At 32.8% G+C, this 19996-nt stretch overlaps 1 protein-coding gene across 1 annotated transcript; it reads left to right on the top strand.

Annotated features, from left to right (window-relative positions):
• The first annotated feature begins 14462 nt into the window (after positions 1 to 14462).
• On the top strand, positions 14463 to 16730 carry LOC134684239 (uncharacterized). The gene is made up of 2 exons (XM_063543504.1): positions 14463 to 14856; positions 16219 to 16730. Exons 1-2 carry the CDS (start codon positions 14511 to 14513, stop codon positions 16677 to 16679), a joined length of 807 nt encoding a protein of 268 aa, XP_063399574.1. The 5' UTR covers positions 14463 to 14510; the 3' UTR covers positions 16680 to 16730.
• The last annotated feature ends 3266 nt before the right edge of the window (positions 16731 to 19996 follow it).

The following is a 19996-nucleotide window of genomic DNA, read 5'->3' as shown; positions in this document are numbered from 1 at the left end:
ATCAAATTGTTATTATATTATTATTATTATTATTATTAATAATAAAAGATATTATTATTATTATACGTTGTGGTTCTTATTTTCATTAGCATTCTGAAGCAATTGTTTACATAAAAATCATGATTGCCCTAAGCTTGCATTTGTTTGTGACCAATTTTTAGATGATGTATGGCACATGATGAGATTATTTGAAACGTGAGAAAATGAACAGGGAACAACATCGTCTCTCTACCACGTGTACCTTTGTTGCATCGACATGGGTTACTTAAACAAAAACAGAACCCAGAGTTCACTAAATCATTTTTTTGTCCAAAAAATAAAAAGGAAAAATTCGTTCATTCTAGGGTTCCTTCATCTTAATACTAAACAACGGTAAACCTTCATTGAGGTCAAACAGAGTTCACTCACTGACCATGTCTATTGATCAACTGGTGAATTATATTTTTTTCCGGACAAAGTAGTGACCTTGATAATATTTCTTGTTTAGTTCACGTCTTAACAAACATAAATCTTGAAAAAGGAAGATAAATTAAGAAACACACATATTGACCATTCTTCTCTTCTTCTCTCATATGGGTACATGCTTAAAACATGTACAACGGAATGAAATTTTCTCTCGAGCATTTTTATGTATGGTATTTATAAATGGACGCCTCTAAAAGTAAGACGAAAGATATCAGAGTAACATTCATACGCATACGTCGAAAATAAACTGACAACGCCATGGCTTAAAAAGAAAAAGACAAACGGACAAACAATAGTACACAGAAGACAACAATGAAAACTAAAGACTGAGCAACACGAACCCTTAAAGATTTCAATTCATATTTTTTGAGATGACATACAATGTACCTCATAAAGTAGGTTTTCAAAACAAAACCTTGATAGAAAAATAGAAAAACGGCTTCTCGCATTCATAGTAGTTACCTTCTACGAGACGACAGGAGCTGTATAGTCTCCATGTCGGTTTTATTTTATTATGTGATAACTTGGCCACTTGTATAGTGATTATTCTTTTACCAGACCTAATATTTCATGCTTATTTTATTATTTGATAATCGATATCTAGGATCGTATTTTTGATCATTTGAGTATCTTGTTAAAAAAAGTAATTAATGATTATGTACGTGTTATTAAATGGCAAAAAAATTGTGAATATGTAATTACTTGGACACTCCCACGAGGGACCTCAGTAATGGTGAAGGAATGGTTGATTTGTGTTTGTAAAATGTCCAGTGGCCAGTGGCCAATATTTACGACAAATTCAGAACAAGAAAAAGTTAAAAAAAAATCACTTTAATGCAATAGGTATTTTGTACACGGTCGAACAATCGGAATGAAGGGCTTGAAGTTTGAAATACCACTGAAAAAAGGGACGCTAGATGCATAAAGCGCAGTGCCATCCACCAGCCCTCAGAGAGTTGCTCCAATTATTATTTAACGTGCTAAGATTGAAGTGGGGGGGGGGGGGGGGGGGGGCTAGAGGGGGTCTCATCCCGATTTCCCGGTTAATATCAGAAAATCCCGAAATCCCGGACATATTTTGTTAAAAGTCCCGATCCCGATAAATTTGTTCCAAAATTTAAAGTTTAAAGTTTCAATGCTTACGATTTAAACGTCTCGGATATGATTGATGTTCAAAGTCTTTCAGCGTAACCAATCCGAATATGTATTATCATTTGGACTGCCACTGGAAATGAGGGTAGATATTGGATAGGTACAGAAATTTTGCCTCAAAGAGTTGTTGCAATTAAGGGTTCTTAGCGTGGCACTCTCTTTACACGAGGCTTCCGATTTAACGTCCCCATTCTGTCCAACGTGACTGTGATTTTGATACATCCCTCACAGCCAAACCGACGCCCAACTTCAACAAGCGTGTTACTGACGGTCGGGAGAAGACCAAGTCAACTCAGTCACCCTTGGGGTTTACATGTACTCTGATCTGGATCTACTCTGTTTCTAGATGCGATTCTGATTGAAGTATAATGAAAATGGCACTTTTGTCTGTCTAAGGTACAGTTGTTTGTCAATCCCGTTATATTTCAACATAATAATCTTAATTTCCCGTGGCTAAAAACGTGGCTTTCCCGTATCCCAATGTTTTTCTATCCCGAATTCCCAATCTTTAAACAAGGCAATTCCGATTTCCCGTTGTTAAAATCGGCCGATCCCGGTGCCCGAAAATGGTCTAACCCTCCCCCCAAGTTTGGTGCACTTATCCTAAATGAGGTATCGACTCTAACGTCAGATTCCATCCAGATGCGGTGGCGAACTATACATACAGCACAGACTTAATTTATTATTTTTCAATTGGCAGGCATGACCATGCATACTTCTAAATGTCTTCCTGATTTATACACGATTTTTCCTTTAGGCATGTGAAAATAAATATTTTTAATTTGTATATTGTTGATTTATTTTGGAAAATGTAATTCCTTCATTGTTATTATGTTTCAGTTACCATGGTTACAAGTGACTGTGAAGCATATGTTTTGCTTTTGCTTTTAGTTGAAGGCATCACGTGACCTTTAATGGTTGCTTACATGTGTATCATTTAACCGTTTATCATTTGCACTTGTTGTTAATTGTCTCATTGGCGATCAAACCACATATCTCTCTTATTTTCAATGTATTAAATTTACAGCGAGCTAACTAAAACAAAATTGAGTTGTCTCTCTTCTTGCATTCGTCTGGAACAAAACTAATTGCAAAAAAAAAAAAAGAAGAGTACGTTTATCTTACATAATCTGCAATTGAGGAATCTGCCTTAAAAATAACTTGGCAGTACAATTTGTGAACGTTAACCGATATAAGATGTGCATCAAAGATACTTGAAAACTCGGTTAGACTGAAATATATCTCTAAGTTCAGTCGCCTGCATAGAATTTGTCATTAATTTGTACGAGGTCATATTATTATTTTATTGTTAATTAAATTCAATAAACAAATGCAATGTACAATAATTTTGTAACGCATTTATTATTCATGTGTGCTTTGTGCAAAATCCCGTTCCATAAGTACAGGGCTCTGAAAGAAACTGATGCAGAAAAACACATATATTGTGCGCTTTGAAAGATAATTGTGTGCATATTTAGTGCGCATTGAAAGACAATTGTGTGCGCTTAATTATATATAACTCGAGCGCATAATTTATTTTATAAATATAAAAAAAGAAGAGAAGTTTATATTGTTACATTAATCGTGTTGAATACAATTCAAATGAGTTGACCAAATTCCTATACGTTGCATGCAGAAATAAACTATACCTTTTCCATGAGCAAAATAAATAAATAAAAAGATAAAATCATATTTGAAACAAAGATTCTTTTAAATAATTTCAACCAAAGCATGGGAGTCAAGGAGCATGTGGAAAATTTCTAGAAACACATTACAATTTTAGTTTATGCACCTACTTTGTATAAGTTCACCTTGACCTAAACTTTGAATAGCCTGATACAAATTTTGAATATGTAGCCACTCCAAATTCAGGATGGTTATATAATACCACTAGACACAGTTTAAAATAAAACAATAGGATAAACACAAACAAAGCTTTTTCTCATAAGATGTCTCGCATATTTAAACACAATGTATCTGGGATGATCCTACATGAGTTTTTATACACCCGTCAAAATTTTGACGGGATGTATTATGGTATATAAATGTCCGGCGTCCGTCCGTCTGTCTGTCTGTTTGTCTGTCTGTCAGTCTACCTGACTCTGTCTGTCTGTCTGTCTGTCTGTCTGTCTGTCTGTCTGTCTGTCTGTCTGTCTGTCTGTCTGTCTGTCTGTCCGTTTGTCCGTCTGTCTGTCCGGCGTAAACATGTCGCAACGTAACTTGAGAACGACTTATTCAAATTTCATGAAACTTAAAACAGTTGTTTCTTATGATAGTCAAATGATCTGTTTACTTTTTGGTGAAAATAAGATTAAAACTTTTTGAGTTACGGCACTTTGTAACAAAACCAGGGGTGTGTTTTTTTTTCACATGTCGCACCGTATCTCAAAAACGGTTTTTGATTATTGGTTAAAACTTTACACACTTTTTAGTTATATGAATATTAAGATCTGTATACTTTTTGGTGATGATTCAAAATTTCATCTTTGAGTTATTAAGTATTTTGTAAAAAAGGGGGAGGGGGTTTTCATATTTCGCGCCGTATCTAAAAAACGATTTATGATTATTGGTTAAAACTTTACATACTTCTTAGTTATATGAATATAAAGATCTGTATACTTTTTTGTGATGATTCAAAATTCATTTTTGAGTTATTAAGTATTTTGTAAAAAGGGGGGAAGGGGTTTTCATATTTCGCGCCGTATCTCAAAAATGATTTATGATTATTGGTTAAAACTTTACACACTTCTAAGTTATATGAATATAAAGATCTGTATAATTTTTGGTGATGATTCAAAATTTCATTTTTGAGTTATTAAATGGATATTATGATTTTCGTAATTTAAGGAATACAATCTTTAAATTGATACATAATTTTGGATTTTATCTATTCTCGATGTGTTTTGATTGTGATGGATAATTTTGTCACGTTGTCGCCAATGTAACTTTAACATAATGGCTGACCAATCAAGCATAAACTCGTTACAAAAACTTTCTGGCTTGGCCAAGAATAGTTCGAATATTGACAAAAGTTCAGAAGACAAAATTTAATTGCTAAAATAGAGAGGACAAATCCGATACTCTACGGGATTGAAATACATTTACTAGGTTTGGATTGTCTTAAACAATCAACGAACTTTGATTATTCACGTCTCGCAATATCTTCCAATCAGGTCGTAAGAAACATTCGGCGCACTGCTGTCCATCGTTCAACTCTTAATAACGTCCCCGAAGAGACGTTAATAATGCAACGGAAATCAACTTTGTATATTTATATAAACGATAATACTTGTAAATAAATAAATAAAAGGAATAAATTACCACACTGCACTGATTCTACAAGGTCACGCAGTAGTTAAAAATACAAAAAAGGCAATAGATAATCCAAGCAGCAACAAAAAACCAAAGATCGAAAAAAACAAACATGACTGAGACCAATAGAAAAACGACAATAAGACAAACAACAGTCCACAATACACTACACAAAAAGCATAAGCAACCCGTAAACTGCACCAAAAAAAGGGGGTCAACTTAGGTACTCTGCAGGGATAAAAAAAAAATCCGACGTACAGTTTTCCTTTTGAACTCCCATCGGTTGACAGAGTACACATAAACATACAGGATCCACACAAACGATTCGCCGGCCGCAGTCCTTTTCACATTAGTGTCGGTTCTCACAATAGTGTCGGCTTTTCTTGTCAATTGCATGGAAAATTTGGCGATACGTACGCGTCGTATTTGGTGATGTTTCGACATTGAATAAATACACAGTTGGCCAACAACTGCAATGGCCATTGTGACATTACCCTTTTAATCTCGATTTGCAATTTGCTCATTGGCACTCATACCACATCCTCTAGTCTTATATTTATGAATTTGCTATACGGATATTTTTGTTTTCTTTTGTCTTTGGTTTTGCTATTACCAAAATTGTTTTTTGTTTGTTTCGTCATAACATAATAAGCGTATGGAAATTGAAATAAGGAAATATACTGAACACGCTGCAACTATTGAAAATAAGTTCAAAGTCCGAAGATATTTTGAAATCAAATGACCTACGCATAATGATATATTAAAGAAATAAATAACCTGTTACTTAATATATAATATTTAAACGGGTTTTTAAATTGATTAAGAAGGCGATATACTTTAAATACGACGTGGACTTTGAACCTTAGTGGACGATGCTTTTCTAACCGTTAAACCATACATAAATATTAAACAATACATTTCATTTCTGATTTTGTAATATACCAGAACATATATATATAACTCGTCATGACCAAACCGTGGAAGGAGTTCAATGTCCAAAGTCTATTTTTGACACCAAATGCTTAGTATTTATATACACTAATCATAAACATTTATTAGAAGGATTAATTGGTTTATTGTTTCTAAATATACTGTTCGACTTAATATTAAATTTAATGTACTTTAGTTCCCAATACATGTAATACGACTTTGAAATTGTATGAATGGTGCCATACAAAGACAATACAATATCATACAATATGCTTTATTTTAAAAACACTCCGTCACATTAACATGTGACATGTGAAGACAATGATTATTATGCAAAGCAATTTAAAATGAAATATAAAATTAATGATCATGAAATATGTCATAGACTCTAATGCCTCGTTCACACGTACATTTAATTCGAATTGAATTCGAATCGAATGCCAATCGAATTCGCTAATCTCGTTCACATACTCTTCTTTTTTTAATTCTAATTGACTAATTCGAATTAACCAATTCGCAGTAGCAATACGTTTTTGTTAATTCGAATTCAGAGTTACTGTCGTGAGGACAGTAAAGTTGAATTTGACGCGCATTACAATTCGAATTGAAATTAAAGTTAGGACGTAAATTGTTTCGATTGCGAATTAAACTAATTCGCATTAGTTAATGCGTATCGAATTCGAATTACATGTGAACTCAGTATGATAATTAAAACACGATTAACATGATTAATGAAATATAATGTATAAATAGAAGATGAATAATTATAAAATCGCACGTGGGTTAAAAATAAATAAATACAGGTAGCAATTTTATACTGAAAGGGCAATGTAAAACGGACAACACATTTTGTATGTGTGTGCCTGTCCCAAGTCAGGAGCCTGTTATTCAGGGGTTGTCAATGTGTTACATATTTGTTTTTCGTTCATTTTTTGTACATAAATGAGAACGTTAGTGAACGTTAGTTTTCTCGTTTAAATTGTTTTAGATTTTCATTTTGGGGCTTTTATGGCTGACTATGCGGTATGGACTTTGCTGATTGTTGAAGGCTTTAGATGACCATGCGATACTGGCTTTGCTCATTGTTGAAGGCCATACGGTGACCTATAGTTGTTTATTTCTGTGTCATTTTGTTTTTTTGTGGATAATTGTCTCGTTGGCAATCATACCACATCCTTTTTTATATATAACTTATCTTTTAAAAATAAACAGCACCAGTGTTGAAAGTGTTGATTAACAACAATCAATCAATAAATATAAATTAAAATCACATCTCGGCCGATTCCGTTCCTTCCGATAGAATACAAGTAGCCCAAGGATTGTCGATTAATGTTAGGTCATAAAGAAATAATCAATGTAAATGTTTTGATTAACAATAATGTGTATCAATCAAAGCGAAGATTGACAATCACACTCTCTAATCTATTGGTATTGACCTGGCTCCATTTTATTCATCTCAAAATACTGGCTTAGAACGTCATTCAGTTGGCGTTATTGGGAGAATTTATTTTCATTAAGACATAAACTAGTTCACTTAGACATTGATTTTATGTCAATTTTCACTTAATGGCAGGTCTAATATTCAGACGCAACACTGAAACAATAAATATTTGATAGAACAGTTTTGTAAATGACTCATATAGGTCGAACAGTAGTATTATCTGGGTCATAGGGATAAATGAATGTCTTTTTAGAAGTTTAATAACTTTTCAACACTGATCGATGACCTAGCACCTACTAACACAGTCAACTTAAGTACTTGCATTAAAATATTCAGAACACAAGAGAATCTGCTTAATCTGTGGGTATGTTTGTTTAATATCCTATAGTACATGTATGACCTTTAGATAGATTCCTTGAATAAAGCGATACATGTACATTAGCTTTTACTCCTTGTGTAGATTTGTGCGATATTCTGATATCAAATCAGTGTCCCTAAAAAAACTTTGCGGCACTTTATTAAAGCTGACAAAAAATTGAAAAAGGTAATCAAGGCACAGAAAAAAAACACACAACCTTTGGTTCTGTGAGTATTTTTAAAAGACTCGAGTATTATAAGAAAAAAAAGCATCAAAATATAGAAAATAGTTAACAAAGAATACAATAAATAAATAATTTTGGAGAGCTAAGATGCAAAGAATATAGATAAGTGACACCAACAATTAGAATATGTGAGAAAATATAAGGATCCCCAATCCCATATCCATACCATCATAACTTCATCACAGAAAACAAAATCCACACAAAAGCACTGCACAAAATATCTAGATTGTATGTACACTTGATTGTTATTTTGTTAAGGATAACCGTCAACCTGACATTCATCGTAGAAGTTATATAAAACGTGCATAATGGAAAGTATCATTCTCTACAAAAAAGTGATGAATTAGAAATATGCACGCCGATAACATTGTATAGTTAATTTTTCATCAACAAATTCTTGAACAATTTATGTATATTCAGGGAATGCAATATGGCTTTCATGTCAACCAGCAAGTGTTTTACGTAACAAACGTGATCAGAGAAGGATACCAGAGTGATATATTGGAACTCATAGATAAAAAATAAACAGACAACACTATGGCTACAAAAGAAACAGAAAACACACAGATAAATATGACCGGACAATTTGGACAGTGCAATGAAATACGTTTTTTAAACAACATTTAATTGTTTTAATATATATTTAGGTTTTGCATTTATTTTATCATTCTAGACTTTGTCGTAAATTTAGGCATAAGTGTTTTACACGGATTATATGTGTCATAATCTTGGACAAAGGTCTTAAATGCATTTACTCTATTTATTTCATTATTCATTCTCTGTGACAGTTTGGACTATAATTTACAAATACGTGTCGGACACTAATTACTCTTTTAATCCATTGTTATTTCTAATTTGTCATCTGTTAATCTTCTTAATCCTTTAATTGATTGTGCTTATATATATTGTTATTGTTTGTATGTTACATCACATTTAGTTTGGAGTTTGTTGTTCGGTCTTGCCGGACTGCTAAAATAAAAGTTTAAGGAGCGAATCTTCCTTCTTGATTTATATATAGTCGAATAGCCATTTTACCCGGCTATATCTGGTGTTAGGACGTACGGGCAACGGATCTTTCGGATACCTTGTTCTACCTGTGAAGCTGATCCCCCAGCAAACAGAAAAATGGATACTCAGAGAACCAGAAATTTTGGCCGAAACTGGAAATACCAGATGTTTGATAATAGAACTACCTTTCAGACCAGAAATTCAACACAACATATGGACAACTGCCTATGTAAGTTTTGTGGAAAAACTGTTAACAACCAATTTCATTTTGAACAATGCATAGCAAAAACGTCTTTTTGCTATAAGTGCAGAAGTTTTGGACATTACGCCAGAATGTGTAGTTTTCACAGACAACCGGACATGAAAGTTGTCAAAGTTAAATCTAAATCAAAGTTACGCCGCGACGCAGAAAGGATGAGAATTTTCAAAGAAAATAAAGCTATGTCAATATTTCCTTGTGCGGAACTTACAACTATTGAACTGATGGATTTCTTTCCCGCCTTTAATTATGATAGAGAATTCATTGATAGCGTTACACTCAGGCACGACCGAGTGCATTCAGAGAGAGTGAAGTTTGAAATCAAAAGTGTTCATTACGAAAAGAAATTCAAAGAGCTGAAACAAGAGCATAACAGTGTAATTCGCAATTTAGAAAAAATTCAAAAACAAGGTGCAAATGATAAAAAAGAAATAGAAAAATTACAGGAACGCAATACGGATCTTAAAGCAATTCATTCTCGGATATACGATCAAAGATGTAAAGCCATCGACCAGCAATATCAATTACAGCGCGACAAAGAACGTATGTTGAATCGCATTACAACACTAGAAGACGAACTGGACAATATTCGGGAAAATACAAGACAAGATAACCATTCAAATCAAAACTATCGATACAGAGGACGCCACAATCACAGAAGAAACTTTCGGAACAATTTCAGATGAACATAATATTAAGACCCGGGTCGTGTCTTCAGAGGCCGCGGGAATATATGACCGGACAATTTGGACAGTGCAATGAAATACGTTTTTTAAACAACATTTAATTGTTTTAATATATATTTAGGTTTTGCATTTATTTTATCATTCTAGACTTTGTCGTAAATTTAGGCATAAGTGTTTTACACGGATTATATGTGTCATAATCTTGGACAAAGGTCTTAAATGCATTTACTCTATTTATTTCATTATTCATTCTCTGTGACAGTTTGGACTATAATTTACAAATACGTGTCGGACACTAATTACTCTTTTAATCCATTGTTATTTCTAATTTGTCATCTGTTAATCTTCTTAATCCTTTAATTGATTGTGCTTATATATATTGTTATTGTTTGTATGTTACATCACATTTAGTTTGGAGTTTGTTGTTCGGTCTTGCCGGACTGCTAAAATAAAAGTTTAAGGAGCGAATCTTCCTTCTTGATTTATATATAGTCGAATAGCCATTTTACCCGGCTATATCTTTCATGATACCAAACTTTAAGTGAAAACAACTGATGTCACGTACTATTTTACCCCTTTGAAGTGGGTACCCAATGTTTCATATTCTATGATCTGTTAGAACAATTTTTGTATTCTAAGATAGTTCAATGACTGGATTTAATGTAAATCAAACTTTTTACTAACTTATTTTATTACATCGGTGACTGGGTATTGATCTGACACAGTGGATTTAGATTAATATCGTGCTACTACATTTCTGGAGAATGTTTAAAAGCAAGTTTTTTTTAATTTTATCTAAATGGTTGAAAATCATGAAGAAACCATGAAGTAACTCAATGCATTATCAAATTGGTTAGAGTTCCTTTTGGTACCCTGCCCTAAGAAATACACATTACTTAAAGTGTGATTTGTGAGGACAATCTATGTAACCCTTTCCTTTATATGTAAACTTTTTATATACTGGAGGATAAATGCTCAGTAATTCATACAAAATAAACCGTCGAAGATGGTACTCTCACATAAGGATTTAATCCTAAGTGTACATGTAGTCGAATCGTTGTCGGATTTTACAAATAAATGTATTAACTGACAAGTGTTGAGTTTTGGTCGTGCAAGAGATATTTTTAGATTAAGAAATTAAGATAACATATCTGTGAAAGGTGTCATATGCATTTTTGCGCTTATTGACAATCACCATTAACTCAAAGGGTAAACAAGGATTTTTTTAAGGTGTTATTTTTAGGATGCATTTAATAAAAAAAAAATTAACTGGTACATAAGAAAAGTGCCTTGAATATACAGGAAAATACACCACTGAACGTTTTAAAGTAAACATACGACTGCCTGTCACTACACATGTACAAAATGTACCATGTAAGATGTTTATGATTTTATGTTCTAGAAATGCATGACATGAAAAAATAATTCAACTCACAGTACCTAAAAATTAATTTGATTTTGTTCTAATTTCGTGATAATATCATACGATTATAGTTTTCATAAATCATAGTGTTACAACTATTATAGCATCACAAGCCTTGCTATGAAATAATAATGTATATATCTTGTCACGGTAGGTTGTGTCTTTGACCTTTTTTTATTATTTTTACTCAATGCTTCCTTGAAAACGGATCAAACCGATTGAGTTTACATACATGCACTGAGCGTAGTATGCTTTTCGTCCGAAACATTAACCAATACGCATTGTTTTGTCTCTATTCCCTTTTTGACTTATCTAGTTTATGGGTAGTGTATTCAAATGTTTTATATTTTGTTACAATACAACCTTTAATTTACATTCAAACATTTTTTAAAAGAGGGACGAAAGATAACAGAGGGACAGTCACACTCATAAATTCAAAATAAACTGAAAACGCCATGGCTAAAAATGAAAAGGACAAACTAAGTGATGAAGTTGAATTACTTTGTTCGAAAATGGGAATAGATATAGGAAGATGTGGTATGAGTGCCAATTAGACCACTCTCCGACCAAATAACAATCTATAAAGTAAACCATTATACTCATAGATGGAAAAAAAATGACATTGCCATGGCTAAAAATAAAACACAAACAGATAAATAATATCAAAACTTAAGACTAAGCACCATGAACCCCATCAAAAACATGTGTCACCCGTCGTGTTGCTTATGTTTTTACAAATCCGATTAAAAGTCTTATTCGGTAGGTCACATACGTGAAAAGGGAAGGGTATAGTAGTTACAACATAAGGAACATATTCGATATCATCTGTGAAAAGGTTATTCAAGAACGGTCAACCAACTCGTGGTGGCGACTGTAAACTTAACGAAGGGATGATATCAACTTCACCATTTGGAACTCTCTTTTGAGCAGCAATTCTCTATCAAGGAAATCGTGACAGGAAATGCAAGCCCGGGAATATCGTATCAGTAGGCTATTTGCCAATTCCCGCAATTGACCACGTCATTAGAAATCTCTTTTTCAGTTGTCATTGTTATGAGGGAGATTAATGTTTATTTATACAATGCAGAGATAGCTGAAAGAGCAAATTTACCTCTGCATAATTTGAGAAATCTGTAAGGTTTTCAAATCTTTTAATGACATCAATTTGTTGATCAGCTGAATGTTTGTGACATTAGAAATTGTTTTTCATGAAAAATTTAATTTAACAGCCGCTACATCACTTTCAATGCATCATGCTTTGCATTGGAAAAAGCCGATTTTGTCATATATGAAACCAGTCTACGACAAAGGGAAGTAAATTGTTTAAAAAGTGTGTAACAGAATGAAATCGGTAATGGCAAATAGACTATTGTGAGATATATATGCTGCGGTTGAATGTTGTAACATAGAAATGAAAAGTTTACAATTGGGAAGATGGAATCATCTCTTTTGTCGTAAAATTTTGTTTTCAACCGAAACTGAAGTAGTACAAGATTCTTTGAAAATCGCTTGCATGAACACATGTACACTTCATCAATACAAAGGTATATAAAAGAGACCGACATAAAAGGACAATTTGTAAATCGGAAGAAAGCATTACATAGCAACAAACGGAACAATCGAAAACAGCTGTCATATTCCTGACTTGGTACATCCATTTTAATTTTATAAAATTACTAAAAAGTGATTTACTCTTCATAAATGAATTTTAAAGGATTGCAAACACGTTTACAACTATCTATTTTAGCCAAAATAAACAAGATGAAGATAATTTCAGGTCACCGTTCGGCGATCAACAAAACCCATACCGTATAGGCGGATGTTGAATAAACATGGATGTCAACACCTGAAACAATTAAGCAAAGATATTAAAAAAATCCTGAAAAGCTCATGCATGTTGTATGTTTCATTTATGTATGAATGCATTGCTTTTTATTCACAAAACTCTTGTTATCTCTTTATCTCTTATTTTTTCTTTCTTTATTTTGTTCCGGTATTTGTATCCTTTTTTTGCTCAGTCCGTATTTCTGATACATTCAAATGTTCGTTTTTTTACTTTTGTTATACTATAAACGAACGTGTATTCGAACATTTCCCAGCGTACACTTATTATCCCATAGATAAAGGCAAATATAATATACCGCTGTTCAAAACTCATAAATCCATGGACCAAAAACAAGATCGGGGTAACACACTAAATCAGAGGAAAATAGATTATATATATAAAGAGGAGAACGACACAACATTAAAATTTAACACACACAGAAACGGACAAAATTCTATGAGAATAACAAATATAACATCAAAACCAAATACCTGAATTTTTGATAGATAAGGATCGTAACACGTCTTATAGTAATGTGAATTTATATTAAAAAATAAGAGAAAACAAACGACAGAAACACAACGTTAAAATGTAACACACACATAAACGAACTATAATATACCTGACTTGGTACAGGACATTTTTAAAGGAAAAAATGGTGGGTTGAACCTGGTTTTGTGGCATGACAAACCTCTCTCTTTTATGACCATGTGAAATATAGCATTAAAATGACAACACAACATTACAGGACTACAATATAAATAAATTGGCAAAGAAACACACGAATAATAGCTTAAAAAAGGCAACAAACTTAATACGCCAAAAGTGCATTTTGTCCACACAAGACTTACTAGTTACGCCCAGATACAAAAGTTTGAAAGCCAAAACAAGAACAAAGTTGAACAGCACCAAGAACCAAAAGTTCAAAATAGTTTAGCCGAAACCGGCCAGGGTTTTCTGTTACCAGAACATCCCTATAATTAAGAATAGTTTTTACTTTTGCAAACAGTAAATTTTATAAAATGACTATACAAAAGATTTACATGATAAAACTGAAGTATTAACTTTTTACAGGAAACAACCGAAATACATAACATAACTCGACAGTTGCAACATAGAACATTTGAAGGATGCCAACATGAATTGGTTGTCCATTAGATTACAATTGTTGGTGCTACCTTCCTATACTGTGTACATTGTATGTGATCTACCTAGTTAGACTTATAGTTTTGACAGGTTTGTTGCAAAGAAAAAGTCAGTTTGTTTTCGACTAATAAGTTTGAATATCCCTTTGGTATCTTCGTCGTCTTTTATTTTGACATTATAATAAACGCTCACAGATAAGCATAACTCTTATCATCATTTTATAGGTTATCATTGTTCTCGTGATATAATGAGAAACTAAACATGGTAGTCATCTTTGTTATATTCGCAATTTGCTGCATTAACTTTGATTCTGTTTCTGGTAGTGATGATAAGATTTCCAGACTTGAGAAACTTGTTGAACAACAAAATGTCATGATTATTGAATTTAAGAAAGAATTTGATGTGTTGAAAGACACCGTTAGGATTCAAAATATAAAAATTAACAGCTTGGAAAATCAATTACAAAGCTGTAAGGCTTGTTTTGAACGCAAGGGTTCCAACCTGACTGGTGTACTGCTGTCTCAACAAAGCCGACAATCTTGGAATAAACTGAATGTCGAGAAGCCAAAAGATAAAGTGAGCGTTCCAAACAACAGACTACAAACAGGTAATATTGTGAAATAATTTATTGTCGTTTGTTTCGACTTTCGTGCATGGAGAATACTTAGCTATTTCTAATCAAACTTTTCTGAAAATAGGTAAAACTTATACTAGAATTTGCAATTACCGCGTTCCTACAAAATCCAAGAAAATCAGACACCAACGGGTATAAATCAATCCTTAATATATAATTGATAAGAAGAGTTTATGTGATTATAAGTTGTAATGCTGAATTCATCATTAATGATGTCCGCTTCTCTGTTTCACAATAACAATCTCTTTAATAAGACTGTAAAAGAGGGGCAAAAGATACAAGAGGGACAGTCATACTCATAGATCAAAAACAAAACTGACAACGCCATGACTAAAAGGAAAAAGACAAATAGACAAATAATAATACACAAGACAAAACAAAGACAACTAAAGACTAAGCAGCACGAACCCTACCAAAAACTGTAGGTGATCTCAGGTGCTTTGGAAGAATCAACAGATCCGGCTCCGCATGTGGCACCCGTCGAGTTGCTCATGTTATCACAAACCTGGTAAATAGTCTAATTCGATATGACACATTCGTGAATTGGGAAGGGGATTGTTGTATTCTATAACGGTCAGCCAACACGCGATGGCATCCGTAAAGTTAGAAACAGGAAGAAAACACCGTAACCAAAAGAAAAAAAGACGATGGCACGAAAGCTCATAAAGCTCTATAGAGACATGGAAATGTTATGAACTTTAAATTGATGAAATATAATACTGCCTATCTGTCTGTCTACCTGCATGCAGATCAAAAACTGTTTTTATAATGCACCTCTCTTAAATATGGGATTTTGTCATAGTACATATATGAGGGTCACCCAATGTTCATTGGCAAAAGTCCTTTAGTAAACTTAAGACGGGAAAAGTTACCAATAGGACATTGACAAAAGTAAAATTCGAAAATTCAAACAAAACAACATTCTAAAAGAAAAAGGGCAAAAAGGCGATAACACAGAGGTAGACTTTAGAATGGTCAGCTGTTTGCGCCCTCTAACAGCTACTGATAAAACACCCAGATTGAGCAAAAGAGTGCATCTATTATACCATAGCAAACCAGGGTGGATATTAAAGTAGACATTTAGAAGTATAAAAATTATCAAAAACTTATGCTATTAAAATTGCTTATGATTTCCACAAATATCACAAGAGTTATATAATTTAGCATTGCCAGGAACTTAGGATAGGCTATTGATGTTCATACATTTTGATTTTCCTTTAGTTTTAGTACATTCATATGGGTTAAAAATATCTTTTATTTCAAGTGTCAGATCAGAAATTTCTCTGCTTGTCACTTCCATATTCTAGATATATTAATTTTTACGTTTTTTTTCAGATTTCAGACGAAATAGGAGATTACTGCTGTCCGGATCTAACGTTGATTCCCCACCAATTATCGCATTTCACGCATACCTTTCCAAATCGGAAATAGACCCTGGACACCATCATACTATAATTTTTGATTCTGTCCTCACCAATTCCGGGAATGGCTACAATAAACACTCTGGAACATTCATTGCTCCTGAGAATGGTATGTACGTTTTTGCTTATACCGTCGTTGGGTACGCAGGAAGTAGAATGCCAGTTCATTTGGTTGTTAACAGTAACATTGTAGGAGCTACCGCCGCAGATAGTACATCGGATACTCCATACCCATCCGTTTCAACTGTGGTCGTTGTTTATTTGAACCAGAATGATACATGTTTTCTAAGAACTCATACAAATACCGGTTATGTTGTTGGAAATTTGTATAGCAGCGAATGGTCAAGATCATCCTTTTCTGCATGGAAACTTTGAGTTGGACTTTTTGAACGTTCCAATAAAATGATGTTCTTGAAAGATGTTGAATGTTTTAATTGTTGACAGGATATGCTATTTTGAAAAAAAAAAAGAAATGAAGAAAAGACGACAATATAACAAAAAAAACGTGTAATATAGACAATAAACTATGCTAAAATGTCATGGTAAACCAAATAAAGGCAACAGAAGTATACCGAAGTAAAACGATTTAATCCATAGTATACATCATAAATCGATTGAGAGAAAATAAATTCCGTGTTGTAAACTAAAAAAAAGTGAAATCACAGAAATACTTAACTACGAGGAAAATTCAAAAAAGAAAAGTTCCTAACTAAATGGCAAAATCAAAAACTCAAACACATCAAACGAATGGATAATAATGTCCTATTCCTGACTTGGTACAGGCATTTTCTTCGTAGAAAATTGTTTACAGACCAGGTTTAATCGAAGAAAACACATGCTAAAATACAAAATAACATTGAATTTGTTTAATAAATGTGTAAATCATCACAAGAAAAGGACAGGTGTAATTATCGTTCTAATTAGAAAGATTTAAAATATCAAACTACATTTGTATATCAAATTGTGGAAAATGTTCCCTTTTAACAGGCTAAGGAGGTTAACACAGGTTAAGGGAAATGACTCTTAAAATCATCAGTACGTTTGTGTCAATCGTTTTTTAGACATGTTCTAAGCTTCTTGGTTACATAGATTATTTGTTTTAGGTGAAAGCTTAAAATGCATAGATGAAACTGGACTTTTACAAATGCATAACTGATTTAAAGAGTTTTCTCCGTGAACAAAGATATCCCACCTAAAGCAACCTTAACTCAAAAGAAAACCATCTTCACATCATACAAAGATATTTAAGATAAAGTTTTGCAAGATATTATTCTGTTTACACTATATTGGACTGTATCTCCTTATTATTCAATTTCAATGTGTTTCACTTATTTTGACGTTACCTAGTGATAAATTTTTTTTGAATCATTCTAGTAAACAGATCATAACATGACAACACATATTTATCTCGTTTCTACACTTTGTCAGAACTGAATTTGCACGCTGTCGTACTAGCCGAATAGTATATATGTGTATGCGTTCGTGTCTATTTTACCTTTAATCATTTAAGGCGAAATAATTACATAGATATATGGAAACATTGTATCCTTGACACTCGATGTCAAAACCACAAAATTGAAATGGACATAGGGAATGTGTTACACCGAAATGAACGGAAGAAACCAAAATAAAAAATCACACAAGCCTAACAAAGACCAAGAGCTCCTGACTCGGGACAGGCGCCAAGATGTGGCGGGGATAAACATGTTTTTGAGATCTCCCCCTCCCCCTATACATAGAGCCAATGTAGAAAAAACCAATGCGCAACAATACGCAATAGCCGTTGCGTGGTAAGGTTATTGCTTTATTTTTTAACAATCTTTTCATTAAAAAATTCAGCTCAAAGAAGACTGTGGTCACTTCAGTACCTTCGTGATATAGATGAGCAGCTTAGACATATACAACACCATCCTTCGCAATAATATCATTTAAATCTGAAATTAATCATATAAAGCTTGAAATTAACTGGCTGATCATGTTACTCGTCCCTTCCACTCAGTACATTGTAAGTGACCCCAGGATAAAATCGGAGTATCTGTAAAATCATGAACTTAGTAATCATGGTAATATCTCGAGAATAATGACGAATTCTAGTAGTACATTTCTTCTTTTGGTCATATTAAAGCTGAAGATAAGTTCTTATTTCAGGACACGATTCTATGAAAGGTAGTATTGGTTATTTTGTAGCTTTTATGACCTTCGAGATCCTTAAACAAATGTATCTCAAATAGCAGTATACAAGTTTAAACAAAATGTTATATCAAGGCTACGAGACTTTCTGTAAATTAAGAGTTTCCTCCCTTATCATGCTTTAATCCAGCATCTTCAATAAACGATTGCGTAATTTAACCTGTAAAATAATTGCGTCAAAAAATAATATGACAAGTTCAGGTCGTTCACCTTCAATTAACTGCCATGTTTACATTAACCGATATAAAAGTGCAATGAATTGATCAGACGTGATTTAAAGTCAATTGCATTTACCTTTATAAAAATATATTCGATATGCTGTTTGATAAGTATTCAACACAGTCTGTCCAAAAGTTTGAACTATATTGGTCCACTTTTTAAACGAATAGATTCCTTATACCAAACAATACAGAAGCAGACTGCATATCTTACATGAGCATAATAAACGAACATTTCGTTATCGAATCATAGACTTCAAAATAAAGATAATGTGTTCTTGAAATTACTTTATATTTTGTTTATAATGAAAAGTAGTGTCACAAAAAGTCAGTATGTTCAAGCATATCGTCGAAATTCTTCTACATTCGTGGTGAATGTAGCTGTTTATATAAATAAAAGTGTTATTTGTACTTTTTACAGAACAGGGTCAATACCGCTACTGGTAGACTAAAAGACCCATGTATAAACTGTTTAGAAGTCAGTTCTTCGGTACTGACCTGATTTTCTAGGTACGTTTATAAGCTTATATTTTATTTACCAAACTTATGTTTTGATTTAAGTAATAGATTTAGATCCCTTTTAAATCATCATATGTTTTTGGTATATATGTTACAGTGAATTTGTATAATCAGGGATTATGTAGAATCCCTGATTTTTCAGGGAATATGTAGAATCACTAAAATCATTAGTAATTATATATAATCCCTGAAAATGACCAGTGATTTTACATAATCACTGAACATTTTAATAATTATTCTACAAATTCCCTAATATGATTTCAGGGATTATGAATAATTTAATGGTCCTTTAGTTTGTTTAATAAACAAAATTAATATAGACAAATTATAATTTTAAGTTTATTTCATTTTCCTTGCCAGATGAAATAATTTAGTTTTAAACACATAGGATGATCTAAAAGATATTATCAACACAAGGTTAAGAGATATAGTTGAAGACTTCAAAATCAAAAATATTAACCTTCCCTTATAACGATAGCTTTACATGTATTGTTTGTTTATCCATCGTCAAATGAATATTCATGCTCTATTTGTAAATCCACAAGCATGTTATTTGTGATACATGTAAAGCAAATGGTGAAGTAGATTATGGAACAACTGTTTTGTGTTTTTGTTTTGTTCAAAGAACAATTTGCAAGAAATTCAAACTGTGAGAACTTAGGCATCTAAATGTAAAGAAAAACAGGCAGAACTTGGGATTAATATAGAACAAATTTTAAGAGGAAGCTTGCATATTCTCATACCAATTCGATAGGATAAAAAAGA

Source organism: Mytilus trossulus, chromosome 9 (assembly GCF_036588685.1).
Source record: "Mytilus trossulus isolate FHL-02 chromosome 9, PNRI_Mtr1.1.1.hap1, whole genome shotgun sequence".
Taxonomy (NCBI): domain Eukaryota; kingdom Metazoa; phylum Mollusca; class Bivalvia; order Mytilida; family Mytilidae; genus Mytilus; species Mytilus trossulus.
Note: the sequence above shows the minus strand (reverse complement) of the source record. Positions and strands in the feature narration are given on the sequence as shown.